Source organism: Oncorhynchus nerka, linkage group LG6 (genome assembly GCF_034236695.1).
Source record: "Oncorhynchus nerka isolate Pitt River linkage group LG6, Oner_Uvic_2.0, whole genome shotgun sequence".
NCBI lineage: Eukaryota > Metazoa > Chordata > Actinopteri > Salmoniformes > Salmonidae > Oncorhynchus > Oncorhynchus nerka.
The window spans coordinates 29006950-29025946 of record NC_088401.1 but is presented as its reverse complement, the minus strand read 5'-3'; the positions used below and the strand labels follow the sequence as shown (position 1 = coordinate 29025946).

The window sequence follows — 18997 nt, the reverse complement described above, 5'->3', positions numbered from 1 at the left end:
TGAGATCAAACTGGGTATGTCGCTGCAATGAAGTTACGATTTGACGCCATGTAAAGCGAATCATATTGTACCCCATATGGCAAATTTGATTTGTATGCACATCCCACTTCTGACACCATATTCCTGGGGCAGCAGATAGCCAGCTGGGATGGCAGGTTGCCTAGTGGTTAGAGCATTGGGCCAGTAACTGAAAGGTTGCTGGATTGAATCCCAGAGCTGACAGGGTAAAACCTGTTGTTCTGCCCCTGAATAAGGCAGTTAACCCACTGTTCCCTGGTAGGCTGTCATTGTAAATATAAATTTGTTCTTAACTGATTTGCCTAGTTAAATAAAGGTTCATTTAAAAATAAACTAAATATCTCAGGCAGGGCTTGAATCAAGGACTACTATGCCACCATACTGCTGAATACTTCTGTTCAAAAAACTGTGCAGTGCTGATTTAGGTGGCTTGGTGACATCGGTGCTTTGTCTGAGAAGAGCGTCTATTGAGCGGTAACTCTGTAATTACCTTGCGATTGCAGATGGTCGGGAAGGAGAGTCTCAAAGGATTTGTCTGAGGGCCTGGTTGACTGTTTTCAGCTTTGTAAATGCAGATGGCCCCGGCTCAGAGCTCCTTGAGAGACAGCCAGAAATAGCGACCTCTTAATGCAAAAGTCCAGTCACAATAGCCGCTGCTTCATTTAGAGTAGACGGTGCCACTGCTATTGGTCTTGAACCACAGGTCACCAACACTTCACATCATGTTAAGTGTCTGGTGGAGTCCAATACTTAGTCTGAGTCCCTGTTGTTATCCTGGGCTTCTCAACTGAAGTTATATTAATCATCTGGGCTGAGAAAATAAAATCTTGTTTCAGTTTGAAAATCAGACGGTACTCTTAAAAGAAAATACAATTTTGTCTCACTGTGACCCAGATGTTTTAGAAGCGGAATGGAAGATGGAATCAGGTCCCCCGAGACATAGAATTAATAGTTCTCTTTTAATCCTTGCAAATACGCCTGTTCTTAATTTAGATATTAATTACATCTTGTAATTTGGCAAATGCGGCGAAAAGTCTGCCAAGGATGCCCCTTGACGCTCCTCTGGAGCTCTCTCTAACAGGCCTCTCTCTGTTTCCTATCAGCTCAATCAAATGAAACAGCCTCGCCTAATTTAATATGGAGCATTTCACTGGTTTTCCCATTATGTTCATTGATTAAGACGAGGCTTTGGAGGTTTGTGCTCACTGTTGTAAGTGTTTTCATTGGTTAATTGCTGAGAGAATTGAGTGCGATTCTTTGACATATGTTTTTTTAAATGTAAATAGAATTACCATTGAGAGCAACGGCTTCTCAAGATGAACACATATACTGTACCGTAAATCCATATATTGTCCATTTTATTCAACATATATTGACACCTGTACCTACAGTAGATGCCAAATACTGTATTGTCTTTTTCTGTCCACAGTGCATGTCTATCCGAGGCCATGGGTTTGTGCTGGACAAATACAAATGCCAGTGCAAGACAGGCTTCTACCACCCCAACAGAGTGGCGGTCAATGGCTTCAAAAGTAAGTAACATTACGGATATTTGCCAACATGTTACAAACATGCTCTGCGATGTGTGACATCACTTGGGATGGGAGCATGGTGAGGACTGAAGGCAAATCGTGGTCCTCAAAAACTCGGACAAAATATGATCCTCATTCGTAGCAGCTGCAAGTCGGTGATGTGTTGACCATGCAAATGTATTCCAGTGCTTCTTCTTTCTGTTGTTCCTTCCAGTCGCATATGATGGCTCCTAATCGGGAAGAGGAATTTAGCAGATGTAGCTGTCTGACCCTTTGAACACTCTCTCACGACATGTTAAGTAGTGTTAGTAGCATTAGCATAACCCTTGCTATGACGACATTACCGTTGTTTACGACGACATTACCGTTGTTATGACGACATTATCTTAAACCTCGCCTGGTGTTGGCACCATGTGGTCCTTTATAATCCTTTATTTAAGGAACAAGATACAGTGGAATCGTCATTTTGTGACCCTTCTTCCTTCCCTCCTTTGTATGTTAATTAGAATAGGCCCTTGCAGACATGAAGCCCCTGTGGTATTCCGTTGGTCGGGCTTGAAGCCCACTCACACTCCTGTGTTCTCCTCCCAGCTCTCTCCCTCAGTCTCCTCTCATCCCACCCGGACCTCTGCATGTCTCTCTGTGTCTGCATCAGTCCCCCCCGCCATCCCTCCCTCCCTCTCTTCATCCCTCCATCCTTACCCACACTCGTCCCTTTTTGCATATGACAGCACAGCAAGAGCTCCCACCACGAAGTTAAGCTCTCTCTCATTCAGAGAGGGGTAGATGTTCTTCAGCAGGCTTGCCCACCACCGGGCCAATAACAACTGTTGTCTTAATCTCAAAGTGAACATTCTCCATCCTCAACACTCTTTGTAGAGGAAACCGCCACTGTTCACCTTTCCTTTTCGATTCCTTACATTTCTATAGCTTTAGCTTCCAATGACGTTAGGCTCGCTTTCAGACTGTGAGAAACTGAGTCAACAGGAGAAGCAATGAGCCAAATGAGAAACAGCTATGAGTCATACCATCAAACCAATGGGAGATAAGTAGGTATTTTCAGGAGATCAAGGATGTGCAGAGTCATAGAGTTCTAAAATAGTCTTTGGTTAAGAGCAAAGTCCCAGTAAATGGTAGAACTGGTTGGATTTTTACCCAATATCGCTGCCAAACTGGCATCACTAAAGGGTTTCTCGCTCTCTCCATCGACACCCCTCTTGAGACAATTATCTGAGCCCACCAGCCTTTCTCATGTCCCCTGAATTTGTCCATTTAGAAATAATGTGAGCCTTGCACATTTCTCTGTGCTTTAGCCATGAGTATTCTCTGCGGAATCCTGGTATGCCAATCGTTGAACCAGGGAAACTATGTTGACTTTTCATGTTCACACATATGCTTTGATGTTTAGGTGCAGTACAGACACCAGAGAGAGCTTAGGTTTCATCCTCCAGGCTTTCACTCTATCATAGGGTGGCAGGTAGTCTAGCGTTTAGAGCGTTGGGTCATTAACCGAAAGGTTGAAGACCTGAGCCAGCACCGTACTGCTATGGCTGACCCTGTAAAACAACACATTTCACTGCACCTATTTTTTTTTTACAGAGGATACTGTCATCATTTTAAAAAGGCTGTTTACTTAAAGGCCCAGTGCAGTCAAAAACTTGATTTATATATATATTTCCATACTATGAGGTTGGAATCATATTTTAATACTATAATAATAATACTAATTGTGAAAATTATGACAATGCCTTTTTAGTGTAAATGCTGTTTGAAAACCCCCTCAAATTTCTTCATATTTTGGTTCAGATGGAGTTTTGGCCTGCCTGGGGACATCATTATTAGACCAATAAGAAAGAGAGTTCCAAACCTATCTGCCAATAACAGCTAGTTTTCAGTGTTCCCCTTCTCACTCAGACAACTCCCAGACAGTCCTAGCAATATTCTTTCTTGAGAAATTGCTCTTTGCTAAGAAGCTATTTTTGTTTATTTTTGACCATTATAATTGAAAACAGTCTCAGCAAGGTATTTAATTGTTACCCAGAAATGATTTGATATTGAGATAAAAACGGCTGCATTGGACCTTTAACACAAGAGCCGAGTGAGTCATTCAGACTCAATTTGAATTCAACATTTTAAACAAGATGTGCTTCTATGCCCTCATCCATACAGCCAATCAAACATTCAGCGACGTTTAAAGTGTCCGTTACTTAGCTATGGCTTCAGCAATGTCAGGTGTAGGTGTATGTACTGCTGACAGAAACACTCTATTACAACAAACAGTATGCCACCCCTCCTTGTTATATACAATGGTACACAACATAAATCCTTTTTTACATACTGAAAATTATGTCATCAATGATCGAAGATGTGGAAGTTAATCAATGGCACCCTATTCCTTTAGAGTGCACTACTTTAGACCAGGGCCCGGGATCTGGTCAAAAGTAGTGCACAATGTAGCGAATAGGGTGCAATTTATGCACATGCTGGGTCTTATCTTAAAAAATAGCTGTGAAATTCCAATAAATGGAGGTGAGATGATATGATGATAATGATGATGATGATGATGCCGAAGCCAGAGAAGATATTAGAGATATAGAGGCCTGGCACAGATGGTGTTCGAACACCCACATAGAGACCTACAGGAAACCACAGGAGGAGCAGCCATAATCAGAGAGAAGGGCCTATGTTTAACACGTTTAAGGAGAGCCACTTGAACAGGGTGAAAGGTTACGTTGACATGAGGAGCCTGGCTCCCTCTAATTGCTACAAAGGAGCAGAAGAATAGCACTAAGTAATTTACCAAATAAAGCTACCATAAAGTACTACAAAGTACCTAATTTAGTTGAGTGTTGAAGTGCCATTTTATTGGAAATTGTTTTTATGACCCAGGTAAAACATCTTTAAGAAATCTTTCTGTCACAGGTTGGGGCAGAAAGGGAAAAGCTTCAAACGGGGGTCCTAACCTGGCCGAGGGGTCGTCCAGCGACTGCCTGCCCTGTCAGGAGGGCTGTGCCTACTGCAAGGATGACACGCCCTGTGTTGCTCGAAGCGACAGCGCCCTGCGCATGGCCGTGCTCTCCTTCCAGGTCCTGTGTATGCTGGTGGACTTTGTCAGCATGGTGATCATCTACCACTTCCGCAGGAACAAGGTGAGGCACTATTCAGCCGTCATTCATCCCCATCTACATTGATCATAATCACTATTCATCATCTATTACATTGATTTATGATATATTGATATATAGTTCATGACTTAATACATGTTATTCATGTTATTTTCCATCCTAATTCATCATCTATGTTGATGTATTAGTTAATGGATGACTTGATACATGTTATTCCATCCTATTAGCCTACATTGTTTTATTCATTAATGGATGACTGGGTCTATCTTATCCTTTCCTTTTTTTGTTCTTGAACCTGAATGAGAACAGGGGACACACTGTGCTGTACCTTTTGAACAGATTGATATTTGCTGTATATTTTACTGTATAGATTGGATGTGTTTCGACCATATGGCCATGGGTAGCTCAGGAACGTTCAACAAGTGTATTATTCATGGGGATACCTCTTCTGACAGTTCAGAGCAGCACAAATAATAATTGACTCTATCTGATTATACATGATTCATTGGGCACACACAATCTGGTACAGTTTGGCACATTGATGGCAGAATTAAGGTTATTGATGGCAGAATCCAACTCTAAGCTTTAATGCCGATTGACAAATTTAGTTGGCATTTGCACCAGTTCAAAAGTTGTATCTTTAGTTTCAACTGAACTGGAGTGAGTTTTCCAAGACATTCGTGGCACTAAGATCAGCGTTCGCCCCTCGCCAACCAAATGTCTCACTCTTAGACTCTATGAGATGATCTTAGCTACAACGTTTTGGAGTTCACTATAGAGCTGGGCTTGTATCCACGAGATGTTTCAGAGTAGGAGTGCTGATCTAGGAACAGGTCCACCCTGTCTACATTATCTTATTCATTATGATCTTAAAGGGAAAACTGAAGGATATGGGCCCTGATGTTCAGCATATGTTATGAAGGGAGAATGTTAGTACAATGAAATTGAGAACAGTACTGCATACCTTAGGTAGATGATAATAACTATGTTGAGTCTAAGACAAGGGTTTAGTATAGGCCTCACTGGTAAGTAAGCCTTGTCAGAGCAGCCTAAAGTGCAGGAGCCTATTACATATTTTTTTTGTTGCATGAGGCAGCTTGTACAAGTACACCAGGATGCTAGACTTTCGTTGGGCTGATCCATCTCCTTAATGCTGAGTGCCAAGCAGGGCATTATGACCCATTTTTAGAGTCTTTGGTATGACTTGACTAGGGATCGAACTCCAAACCGTTCAATCTCAGGGCAGACACTCTAACCACAAGGCCACTGAGTTGGTACGTGGAGGGATCTGATTTCTCTTAACAAGATTCAGTTTCTCCATGGCTGTCCTCGATGCTATAGGCTTATAAATAGATCTGCCTAGCTTCTCCAATGCCCACACACTCTCCAAATTCCCCAGGCTTCTTACAGTAAAATAATAACATCTCTGAGATAAAATAATCTTGGGTACAGTGATATTCTTTGATACAAGTAAAAACTTTAAGAAACCTCCTTGCCATGGATATGGAATCCTTAAAAATGTGTGTACTGTAGACCACACTACCTACGTAGAGAGTTTTCATCTGTATTTTTCGTAGCTGTCTACATACCACCACAGTCAGAGGCTGGCATTAAGCTATGGCTTTAGCAGCTATGGCTTTTACAGCTTTGAATGAGCCGTATTCCGCCATAAGCAAACAAGAAAATGCTCACACAGAGGTGGCTCTCCTAGTAGCCTGGGATTTTAATGCAGGGCAACTTAAATGTGTTTTGCCAAATTTCTATCAAGTTAAATGTGCAACCAGAGGGAAAAAACTCTGGACCACCTTTACTCCACACACAGATACACATACAAAGCTCTCCATCGCCCTCCATTTGGCAAATCTGACCATAAACCTATCCTCCTGATTCCTGCTTACAAGCAAAAATTAAATCAGGAAGCACCAGTGACTATATGAATAAAAAAGTGGTCAGATGAAGCAGATGCTAAGCTACAGGACTGTTTTGCTAGCACAGACTGGAACATGTTCCGGGATTCCTCCGATGACATTCGAGTACACCACATCAGTCATTGGCTTCATCAATAAGTGCATCGATGACGTCATCCCCACAGTGACCGTATGTGCATACCACAACCAGAAGCCATGGATTACAGGCAACATCCGCACTGAGCTAAAGGCTAGAGCTGCCGCTTTCAAGGAGCGGGACTCTAACCCGGAAGCTTTTAAGAAATCCCGCTATGCCCTCCAACGAACCATCAAACATGCAAAGCATCAATAAAGGACTAAGATCGAATTGTACTACACCGGCTCTGATGCTTGTTGGATGTGGCAGGGCTTGCAAACCATTACAGACTACAAAGGGAAGCACAGTCGAGAGCTGCCCAGTGACACAATCCTACCAGATGAGCTAAACTACTTCTATGATCGCTTCGAGGCAAATAACACTGAAACATGCATGAGAGCACCAGCTGTTCTGGAAGACTATGTGATCACGCTCTCCGCAGCCAATGTGAGTAAGACCTTTAAACAGGTCAACATCCACAAGCCCGCAGGGCCAGACGGATTACCAGGAAGTGTACTGCGAGCATGCGATGACCAACTGGCAAGTGTCTTCACTGACATTTTCAACCTCTCCCTGTCCGAGTCTGTAAACCAACATATTTTAAGCAGGCCACCATAGTGCCTGTGCCCAAGAACACTAAAATAACCTGCCTATACAACTACCGACCCGTAGCACACATGTCAGTAGCCATGAAGTGCTTCGAAAGGCTGGTCATGGCTCACAACAACACCATTATCCCAGAAACCCTAGACCCAATCCAATTTGCATACCGCCCCAACAGATACACAGATGATGCAATCTCTATTGCACTCCACACTGCCCTTTCTCACCTGGACAAAAGGAACACCTATGTGAGAATGCTATTCATTGACTACAGCTCAGCATTCAACATCATAGTGCCCTCAAAGCTCATCAATAAGCTAAGGACCTTGGGACTAAACACCTCCCTCTGCAACTGGATCCTGGACTTCCTGATGGGCCGCTCCCAGGTGGTAAGGGTAGGTAACAACCTCATCCTCAACATAGGGGCCCGTTAGAGGTGCGTGCTCAGTCCCCTCCTGTACTCCCTGTTCACTCATGACGACCAGGCATGACTCCAACATCATCAGTAAGTTTGCCGATGACACAATGATGATAGTTCTGATCACAGACAACAACGAGACAGCCTATAGGAAGGAGGTCAGAGATCTGGCCGTGTGGTAGACAAGGACAACAACCTCTCCCTCAACGTGATCAAGACAAAGGAGATGGTTGTGGACTACAGGAAAAAGAGGACAGAGCACGCCTCCTTTCTCATCGACGGGGCTGTGGTGGAGCAGGTTGAGAGCTCCACCACGTCACTAACAAACTAACATGGTCCAAACACACCAAGATAGTCGTGAAGAGGGTACGACAAAACCTATTCCCCCTCAGGAGACTGAAAAGATTTGGCATGGGTCCTCAGATCCTCAAAAGGTTCTACAGCTGCACCATCAAGAGCATCCTGACTGGTTGCATCACTGCCTGGTATGGAAACTGCTCAGCCTCCGACTGCAAGGCACTACAGAGTGTAGTGCAAATGGCCCAGTACATCACTGGGGCCAAGCTTCCTGCCATCCAGGACCTCTATACCAGGTGGTGTCAGAGGAAGGCCCTAAAAATTGTCAAAGACTCCAGCCACCCTACTCATAGACTGTTCTCTCTGCTACCACACGGCAAACGGTACCGGAGCTCCAAGTCCAAGAGGCCATTACTTAGATTTTTTAGTATTAAAGGCAACTTCGCTGTTCTACTTCTACAACATGACATTTACTTTATATAGTAGAGCCGTATAGTCCTGAACCAGTTCCTTATTCATAGCCTGGTGAACTTTCGGCTGTGGAACTTTTGGCTCTATAATCGCATTAGCTTTCTGGAGTGGAGCACAACACCTAAGCCCTCAGTTGGGTTCGGTCAATTAATTGGCTTCATTTAGGACTTTGTCTTGAGCGTGAGAAATCTCTGGATTAGGATGTAGGTTGACAGATTCACTGACAGGAGAACATCTCCTTACTGGATCACACACACCTTGGGATGAGTTTGCTCTAATAGGGCTGAGACGAACAATGTCTTTTCTCACGAATACAACTTCTAGAATTTGGAGGTATGTCATATTGAATGTCCCTGTATGTAATCATCATTTACCCTCCAAAAGGGACTTTACTTCTGTTGCCACTCTATGCGTGGTAGCAGCACTATCATTTGCTCAAGGTTCAAGAGCAGTAAGCTGTGTATAGGCATTTATACTGTGTGTTTGCAAACCAATGGCACAGCTGTCCATTGCCCCTTGAAAGCACCCTCACGCACTGTTTGCTGTAAAAGAATGCATGGCTGAATGTCTGATGTACTGTAAGAGGAGCCTGGAAATATCCATGAAATGGAAAACCATCGAAAAACGTAGAATGTTCTAGTTCTGTGGGGCAAATATTTATTTGATGAGTTTTGATCAGGCTTAGGATACAGCTGTTATTTATTTAGTTTGTTTACGAATGCACTAGTACATTGACATTTTAGTCATTTAGCAGACACTTATTGAGCGACTTCAAATAAGCCCATTCACCTTAAGGTACAGCTGCACCATCAAGAGCTAGGTGAGACAACCACATATCACAGTCATAGTGAGTACATTTGTCCTCAATAAAGTAGCTATGAAAGTAGGCTTCATTCAGGTCGTCTTGGCTCTTACTAATACGTAGAGTTTTAGCATTATTCAAATGAAACCTTTATTAAATGTTGTCTCCTGTGTTCCAGAGTATCAGAGCCTCTGGGGTAGTTCTATTGGAGGCCATCCTGACTGGAGCACTGCTTCTCTACTTTCCGGTGAGTCACTGTATGTGTGTGTGTGTGTGTGTGTGTGTGTGTGTGTGTGTGTGTGTGTGTGTGTGTGTGTGTGTGTGTGTGTGTGTGTATGTGTATGTGTATGTGTGTGTGTGTGTAGGAGGGGGGTTATTTACTATCTATAGTATGATTGGCCTCTGCCCTTATTATTTAAAAGTTTAGGACAAAGTTAGTATGTGACAAAAAGTTGCCATTCAGTTTAACCTTTGATCCAGACCATATATTAATTCAACAACACACAAAACCAACTTTTTTTTTGTATGACAAGACTATAATGTGGCATGAAGGCTGCCATGGAATGTTGACTTGGTCAGGTCATAGAAAACCGTTCACAAGTGCCTTGTTTTGGAGCGTTTCTACAGAGTAGAGTTAAACAGTGTTTCTTTGTTTGGCGGAGACAAACATCCTGGGGCTCTCCTCTGACCTCCTGCTAGCTGTATGCGGCTAATCTGCCCAATGAACCCAGCAACCTGTGAAATATACCATCTGTTGACCAGCCACTCATGTTAAATGTGTGCAGCACCTATTCAGACCTTAGCAAGTCTCCTATTCAATTACATTACATTTGCTAACACATTTCTTCACAATAAGGATGGTTGACATTAACGGTCTAGAACCTTATTTGACACGTGTGACATCACTCATAACAGATGTTATACCATTCTAATTGTAGAAACTCATAGAAACGATCAACTATACTAGATTAAGTATCATTAAGAGCAAACGATACAATTTAGAGGCAGATGAAAATAACCAAATAACCAGAGTTTCTATTTGAAGCGTCCGATTATTTCCACAGATGACCGAGCCTCAGGGCGTCTCCACATAACATTGATTTACGCAGATGTATTGTTATGTCTTAGTCAGTGGTGCCCCGGGCCTCTGGGTGATTGCAATTTAGTGGTGATCGCAGCGAGCTATGGGCTTAGCATAGCCACGAAGGGTAAATTAAAGTGAACTGATTTAGAGCAGCTCGCTAATCAATGCAATTAGCCAGTGACAAGGAAAGTAATCATCTTTGAAATTGCAATGAAATAGGGAGCGAAAGCAGGGGTTGGTTGGATGGGGTTGGGGTCGTCTGTGATTGGACGGACAACGTCAGTCCTGTTGGAGGATTGGTGAACGAGCAGGAAGTGGGCATTTCTCAGATGGAAATTAAAAATATGGAAATTACAACAACAAATTCATTGAAAACTGTGGTTGAAAAATTGCTCCGTGTCTTTTGTTTCCATTGAAATGGAATGGACCATAATTCTTATGTAACACCATTTTGGCAAACATCTTCCATTATCAAAATGAGCCATCCCAATTGAATACGGAACATATTGGAAGGCTGAGGAAATGATTTATACCCATATTTTATGTATTGAAATCCAAGTCACCACAAGACCTCCTTGTCTCATTTTGATATGCTGTCTTTCAGTCCCTTTATATGAAAATGGTTCCTTTCTGCTCGAGTCCATTGTCTACGCAGCACGCTATATTGATCTCCAGCCTGATCCCTTTGCATGTCTCCTTTGTGAATCTCACATGAGCCTTCCTTCCTGCCTGCTAGGGCGAGTCGCATCAACTCCCAATCTAAATATAGATTCAGAAATATTCCACCGCTGCTGCTGCTTCTATTTGAAATAATTCCAGTGTTATTAAGGAGCAAGGAGATGCATCTCATCCCAGCGCTCTCTTGGCATTCCGTTCTTTGGAGTAATGCATTTTCCCCCCCTTTCCCCCCTTCTCCTCAGTGTGTCACATGCAATAACTTCAGTCCCTGCCCAGAATAAGGCAGGAGGAGAGACAGGGAGCGAGTGGAAAAAAGGAGAGAAAGGAAATTACGGGAGTGCCAATGCTGGCTATTTCTGTTTGGCTGTGTGGAGATGAGAAAGGAGGGAACAGACACATAACTTGTGATTCTCCATGTGATCTGTGCATTAGCTTTCCGGCTATGTATTTTTCTCTTATTCAGGTGGCTCGAAAGCCTGAGATTGGAGTAAAGTGACAGTTTGGATTGCTATTTCTCATCATTTTCAATATGCCACCAAGTTTCTCAATCAAGGGGGGATATATTCAGATAGAATCATTTGTGGGAGCTGTCCATCGTGGGACAACCTCGCTCACTCATTCACTCACTCACTCACAATTCTCTCCTCCCTTTATTCACTGTTGGTTGCTCCATCTCTCTTTCTTTCGTTTCCTGTCTTCTCCTCCCCCACAGTGTTTTGTGCTGCTCCCTCTCCCAGCCCATCTGTGTGTGTGCTAGCGCAGGCTGCCACTGAGACCCCCCGTCTTTCCCTCTCCCCCCGCCTGGGTACCCCATCAGAGACTCTGGGCTTTTACTCTGCTGCCTTCCTGTTGCTTCACAAACATACACCCACAAACATGTACACACACTCATGCATGCATATACTCCACCCCCCTCTCTCTCTCTCTCTCATACACACACACACACTCCACCTCTCCCTCCTTCTCCTCCTCCTCCACATGTCTGCTTGCGTCTCTCCTCTCCTCCTCCATCTCAGGCCTTCCCCAGTCCCCATGCAGTGCAGGGCAGACAGACATAGCGTCACAGCACATCAGGGGGCTAATGAGAAACAGTATGTCTGAGGGATAATGCATCCTGACCTGTCAGGCCATGAAACACAGCCCGCCTGGCATCGCCTGCCCCCTTCCTGCTTCCTATCCCAGCTGCTCCGACACTTTCAATCTGCCTTAAGTGGATCTGTTGTGGGTGGAGGGTGAAGTGGCGTGTTTTGGAGCCCCCCCGCCTACCCCCACCGCCAGATCGTGTGCCTCCCTGCTTCCCTGCAAAAGTGCTGAGGCGTAGGGCTCATCCAAAACCCACAGATGCTCTCTGAGTAGAACGTTAGGGGGTAGATAAACTTGTGCTGTTGTGGTGCTTGGTGTGTTTACAGAGGAAGAGGAACTTAAGAGAGTGAGATTGAACATGGATGGAAGAGCATGAAAGAGGGTTGGACAAACACAGTACACTGACTTAGGTCGACCAGTCAAATCAAATCAAAATCAAATCAAATTGTATTAGTCACATGCGTTGAATACAACAGGTGTAGTAGACCTTACAATGAAATACTTACTTACGAGCCCCTAACCAACAATGCAGTTTAAATTTTTTGGGGATAAGAATAAGAACTAAAAGTAACAAGTAATTAATGAGCAGCAGTAAAATAACAATAGTGAGACTATATACAGGGGGGTACCGGTACAGTCAATGTGCGGAGGCACCGGATAGTTGAGGTAATATGTACATGTAGGTAGAGTTACTAAAGTGACTATGCAAAGATGATAAGAACAGAGAATAGCTGCGGTGTAAAAGAGGGTGGGACAATGCAAATAGTCTGGGTGGCCATTTGATTAGATGTTCAGGAGACTAGAGGCTTGGGGGTAGAAGCTGTTTAGAAGCCTCTTGAACCTAGACTTGGAGCTCCGGTACCGCTTGCCGTACGTCTATGACTAGGGTGGTTGGCCTTCCTCTGACACCGCCTGGTATAGAGGTCCTGGATGGCAGGAAGCTTGGCCCCAGTGATGTACTGGGCAGTACACACTACCCTCTGTAGTGCTTTGCGGTCAGAGGCAGAGCAGTTGCAATACCAGGCAGTGATGCAACCAGTCTCGATGGTGCAGCTGTAGAACCTTTTGAGGATATGAGGACCCATGCCAAAACTTTTCAGTCTCCTGAGGGGGAATAGGTTTTGTCGTGCCCTCTTCACGACTGTCTTGATGTGCTTGGACCATGTTAGTTTGTTGGTAATGTGGATACCAAGGAACTTGAAGCTCTCAACCTACTCCTCCACAGCCCCGTTGATGAGAATGGGGGCGTGCTCTGTCCTCTTTTTCCTGTAGTTCACAATCATCTCCTTTGTCTTGATCATATTGAAGAAGAAGTTGTTGTCCTGGCACCACACGGCCAGGTCTCTGACCTCCTCCCCATAGGCCGTCTCGTCGTTGTCTGTGATCAGAACTACCATCATCGTGTCATCGGCAAACTTACTGATGATGTTGGAGTTGTGGATCTGTTGGGGCGGTATGCAAATTGGAGTGGGTCTATGTTTTGTGGGATAATGGTGTTGATGTGAGCCATGACCAGCCTTTCAAAGCACTTCATTGCTATAGACGTGAGGGTCTACGGGTCGGTAGTCATTTAGGCAGGTTACCTTAGTGTTCTTGGGCACAGGGACTATGGTGCTCTGCTTAAAACATGTTGGTATTACAGACTCGGACAGGAAGAGGTTGAAAATGTCAGTGAAGACACTTGAAAGTTGGTCAGCACATGCTTGCAGTACACGTCCTGGTAATCCGTCTAGTCCTGCAGCCTTGTGAATGTTGACCTGTTTAAAGGTCTTACTCACATCGGCTGCGGAGAGCGTGATCACACAGTCTTCCGGAACAGCTGGTGCTCTCATGCATGTTTTAGTGTTTTTTTGCCTCGAAGCAAGCATAGAAGTAGTGTAGCTTGTCTGGTAGTCACCGATGCACTTATTGATGAAGCCAATGACTGATGTGGTGTAGTCCTCAATGCCATCGGAGAAATCCTGGAACGTATTCCAGTCTGTGCTAGCAAAACAGTCCTGTAGCTTAGCATCTGCTTCATCTGACCACTTTCTATTGATCACGTCACTGGAGCTTCTTGCTTTTATTTTTGTTTGTAAGCAGGAATCAGGAGGATAGATTTATGGTCAGATTTGCCAAATGGAGGGTGAGGGAGAGCTTTGTATGTGTATCTGTGTGGGGAGTAAAGGTGGTCCAGTGTTTTTTCCCTCTGGTTGCACATTTAACATGCTGATAGAGATTTGGTAAAACGGATATAAGTTTCCCTGCATTAAAGTCCCTGGCTACTAGGAGCGCTGCTTCTGGGTGAGCGTTTTCTTGTTTGCTTATGGCGGAATACAGCTCATTCAATGCGGTCTCAGTCCAGCATCAGTCTGTGGTGGTATGTAGACAGCTACGAAAAATACAGAAAAATTCTCTAGGTAGATAGTGGGGTCTATAGCTTATCATGAGATACTCTACCTCGGGCGTGCAAAACCTTGAGACTTCCTTAGATATCATGCACCAGTTGTTATTTACAAAAATACATAGTCCGCCACTTCTTGTGTTACCAGACACTGCTGTTCTATCCTGCCGATACAGCTTATTACCAGCCAGCTGTATGTTAATAATGTCGTCGATCAGCCGTGGTCGTTCATGAAGCATAAGATATTACAGTTTTGAATGTCCCGTTGGTAGTTTAATCTTCCACGTAGGTCATCGATTTTATCCAAAGATTGCACGTTTGCTTGCAGAATGGAAGGAAGTGGGAGTTTATTCGATCATCTATGAATTCTCAGAAGGCAGTCCGCCCTCCAGCACATTTTTCTCCACCTTCTCTTCACGCAAATGACCGGGATCTGGGCCTGCAGTATATCATTCATGTCGAACTCGTTAACGGATTCTGCCAGTCCGTGGTGAGTAATCGCAGTTCAGTTCAGTTTCGGTCATAAGAGACGGTAGCAGCAACATTATGTGCAAAATAAGTTACAAAATAAGTTGCAAACAACGCAAAGAAACGAACAAAAAAACACAATTGGTTAGGAATACGTAAAACGTCAGCCTTGTTCTCCGGCACTATCTTTAGTCGCCATCTTTCAACCCTCGCTATTCGTTCCTCTTCTTCCTGAGCGTAGTTTTCATATTCAGTGAGGCCATACAGGGCGGTTGTTTAAAATGCATCCGCTGATTTCCTAATGTGGAGGGTTGGAGTGTTGAGTTGAGTTTTCACCTCTCGGACAGTAATGTGACAACATGTGAAGTGTGCACAGCTGAGTTCTGAGTAACTTGGGGACCTCTGTGTTGGTGACACATATCAAAATGTCCAGATTAACATCCTGTATGCACACTGCAAATTGCGGCACATACTCACACAAATATCTCACAGGAAATAGTGGTGAAAAGGAGAAGGTATTGTGGGAGGCCAAGTTGGATGTAATTTACACAAGGACAACCTCAGGGGGACAAGGGGAGAAACCATTACCTCGCCCATAGCCACTGGGCCCTCTCATATCATATCATTGGGGAGTAGCTGTCAGCTTTTATATCAAAACAGATTCATTGCCCCTATCCCATACCAACCCCACCTCCCACCCCTCTCTCCCTTTAAGGAATTTACTCGATTAGAGTGGAATAGACAGAGGAGAGGAACGAGATGATGAGACAGAGGAGGGGAACGAGATGATGACCAGAACAGAGAGGATTGAGAGAGATGGATGGATAGAATGGCAGTGGGCATGTCAAAGCAGGAGAAGGGGTGTAATGACATGATACTTTCCTGAGGCTTCAGTCTCACATTATCTCCTTCTCAGATGGAAACAGACAGACATGTTAAATAGCTCATAGGGATTTGTTCTTTTTTTTTTTTTTGCCTCAGGCCCGACACATGTTGACAGTTATCGTTGTATGAGAAGATTGGAATGCCCCACATAGTGAACCGTCTTGCATTAACTAGTTAATGTCTGCTGGTTGGAGCATGGTTCTGGCAATGTTCTAGCAACATTCTGGCAACTAGAGGCGTTTCTAGGATTTGTACACATTCAGGATTGTTATTATCTTTAGGAGGAAAATGTTATTTTTATAAATGCATTTCTTGCAATTCTATGTCATATTACATGACTCGATAAATTACCAACATTTGTTTTAATAAGGCAAAAATGACCGAAAATGCTATGCTACTCTGACACTGATAACCTGGGCTCAATAAAAATGATATGGTCTTGAATGCAACCAATGCAAAAATGTTAGAGTGGAGACAAATTGTAGCCCACAATATTACTTCCATCTGGAGGATTTTTCCCCTTTTCGCCCATGTGAACCTGAGTAAACCCAGTCACTCAGACCCTTAGCCATGCCTGTTTATTGGCAGCACACACCATCACGCACCGCCTTGGCTGAATTCAATCTTCTCAACCAAAACTCACACTCGTGAAATGTCATAAGCTTGCAGGGGAGACAGGCAGTCAAAGCAGCTGAACCAAGGTGCGATTTGAAGCTTATGAAATTTCATTTTTTTGGGAGTAGATTTGATTTCAAGCACTGCCTGGCTCCCTACAGACATGCTCCCTTTCAACTGAAAGTTAGGGTACTACTCTGTAGGAGGAAATAATAAGGAAAGTGTCACTGGTGACACTTTGCGTGTTGAAAGTCCCATATCTTGAAACCTTGACTGCTGACATGCAAAAAACTTTGAGACTGTTTGTTTCAACAGAGGACTAATTTTTAAAAAAAAATACCAAAAGATTGTTTTTGAGCTCAGGTCACAACTCCAGAGCTGGACTTCTGTGTATTTCCTAGTATCCTTTATGGAATGCATTGTATTTTATCGTATTCATTCAAATCAAGCTACCATGCAGAATAAAGAACAGGCGGCAGTTCTATTTGTTGTATTTCTATGCCAGACAATTTACTATAGGGTTACTAGTGTATGCGGGAAAGGTGAATAAGAGGTCAAAGGGACAATTGTTTCTTGAACGGATGGTCAGGGGACTGGAACATAATTACACATAATTTGTAGACTGCCCAAACAGATATAATATTTGACTGAAGCATAATAATTTCAAACCTTGTATACAGTCACATACAGTGCATTCGAAAGTATTCAGACCCTTTGACTTTTTCTACATTTTGTTACGTTACAGCCTTATTCTAAAATGTATTAAATAAAACATTTTCCTCATCACTCTACACATAATACCCCATAATGATAAAGCAAAAACGTTTTTTTGTCAACTGTGGGACCTAATATAGACAGGTCTTTCCAAATCATGTCCAATCAAATGAATTTACCACAGGTGCACACCAATCAAGCTGTAGAAACATCTCAAGGATGATCAATGGAAGCAGGATTCACCTGAGCTCAATTTCGAGTCTCATAACAAAGGGTCTGAACACTAAATAAGGTATTTAAAAAAAATGTTGTGTAGATTACTGAGGATTTTTGATTTATTTAATCCATTTTATAATACGACTGTAGCGTAACAGAATGTGGAAAAAGTCAAGGGGTCTGAATACTTTCCAAAGGCACTGTACCTACTATATAAGTGGGGGTGGGATGCAAGCATTCTAAGGGGGTCTCAGATAAGCACCTGATAAGGTTTTAATCCTGTTAGTATTATGGTGATGAGGTTATTGGCATTTGACCTTTGTGACACAGGAAATCCTTCAGGGGTTCAACGGTTAGTTACCAGTGGTTGAGATTGAATGAAAATATTAGCTTTTTGGAATGGTTCACCGATGAAGCGGAACTTCATTGGAAATGTATTGACATTACATACAGTAGTTGAATGATTTAAGTGATGGTCGCAGTCAGTAATCACACCTGCAATCTCTTGTGGGAACACATTAAAAAACACAAACACACACAACCCCCCCAACCCCCAACACACACACACACACACACACACACACACACACACACACACACACACACACACACACACACACACACACACACACACACACACACACACTGTCAGTTCAGTTGTTTTATCTAACTAAATAACAGTGGAATCAAATAGCTGATGGGAGATCAATACCCGGGGCCACACGTCCTGACCTTGACAGGAAGGAAAGGGTCCATGTGGGGGATCGATCCCTCAGGTACTCACCCCCCTCCAAGCATCTATCAATACCACCTCTCCATCTCATTTACATGTTTATAGTCTACAGGCTATAAGTCAATTACATAAAGGCCTGTCATGCCAAATAGTGTCCCCCTGCCAAAAAGTCCCCCCCCCCCCCCCCCCTTTTGTCACAATGGGATTCGATAAACTATTAGCGGCCCATTCTCTGGTGGTCAAAGGCTATGTTGTTTTGATCTCAATCTCATGTGGTCAATAGCTCCCTCCTCACCTCCCACTGTAGCACGGCTAACTCCTAAAGGGCACCAAATTCCCAATATAGTACAATATGGCCTGGGTCAAAAGTAGTGCACTTCGTAGGACATATGGTGTCATTTGGGACAAACCCAGGGTTTCACACGTTGCTGTTAAAAAACAACATGGAACAGTCCTACTCAATAGACTACTGAGAGAAATGAGGTGACGGGAACTAGCCTGGTGCGTTTGGATTACTGTTACAGCGCTAGTTGGTGATTCATTGGGACGGCAGGTAGCCTAAGCATATTGGGCCAGTAACCGAAATGTTGCTGGTTCGAATCCCCTTGCCCACTAGGTGAAAAATCTGTTTGTGTGCCCTTGAGCAAGGCACTTAACCCTAATTGCTCCTGTAAGTTGCTCTGGATAAGAGCTTTTGCTAAAATTGGATTTGTTTAGACATTTTTATCGTTTTATTATTGTGTATTGTTTGACATTTACTGCATTGCTAGGAGCCAGTTACATAAGCATTTTGCTGCACCTGCTAAAACATCTGCTAAAATATGTAGGT

At 43.5% G+C, this 18997-nt stretch overlaps 1 protein-coding gene across 1 annotated transcript in view; it reads left to right on the top strand.

The window, feature by feature from the left end:
• The window catches only part of gpr158a (G protein-coupled receptor 158a), a 95342-nt gene that overhangs the window by 41283 nt on the left and 35062 nt on the right, over positions 1 to 18997 (top strand). Inside the window, exons 3-5 of the mRNA XM_029661285.2 lie at positions 1448 to 1550; positions 4473 to 4699; positions 9488 to 9556. Of these exons, the coding sequence (XP_029517145.1) occupies positions 1448 to 1550; positions 4473 to 4699; positions 9488 to 9556 (399 nt within the window). The remainder of the gene's footprint in view (positions 1 to 1447; positions 1551 to 4472; positions 4700 to 9487; positions 9557 to 18997) is intronic.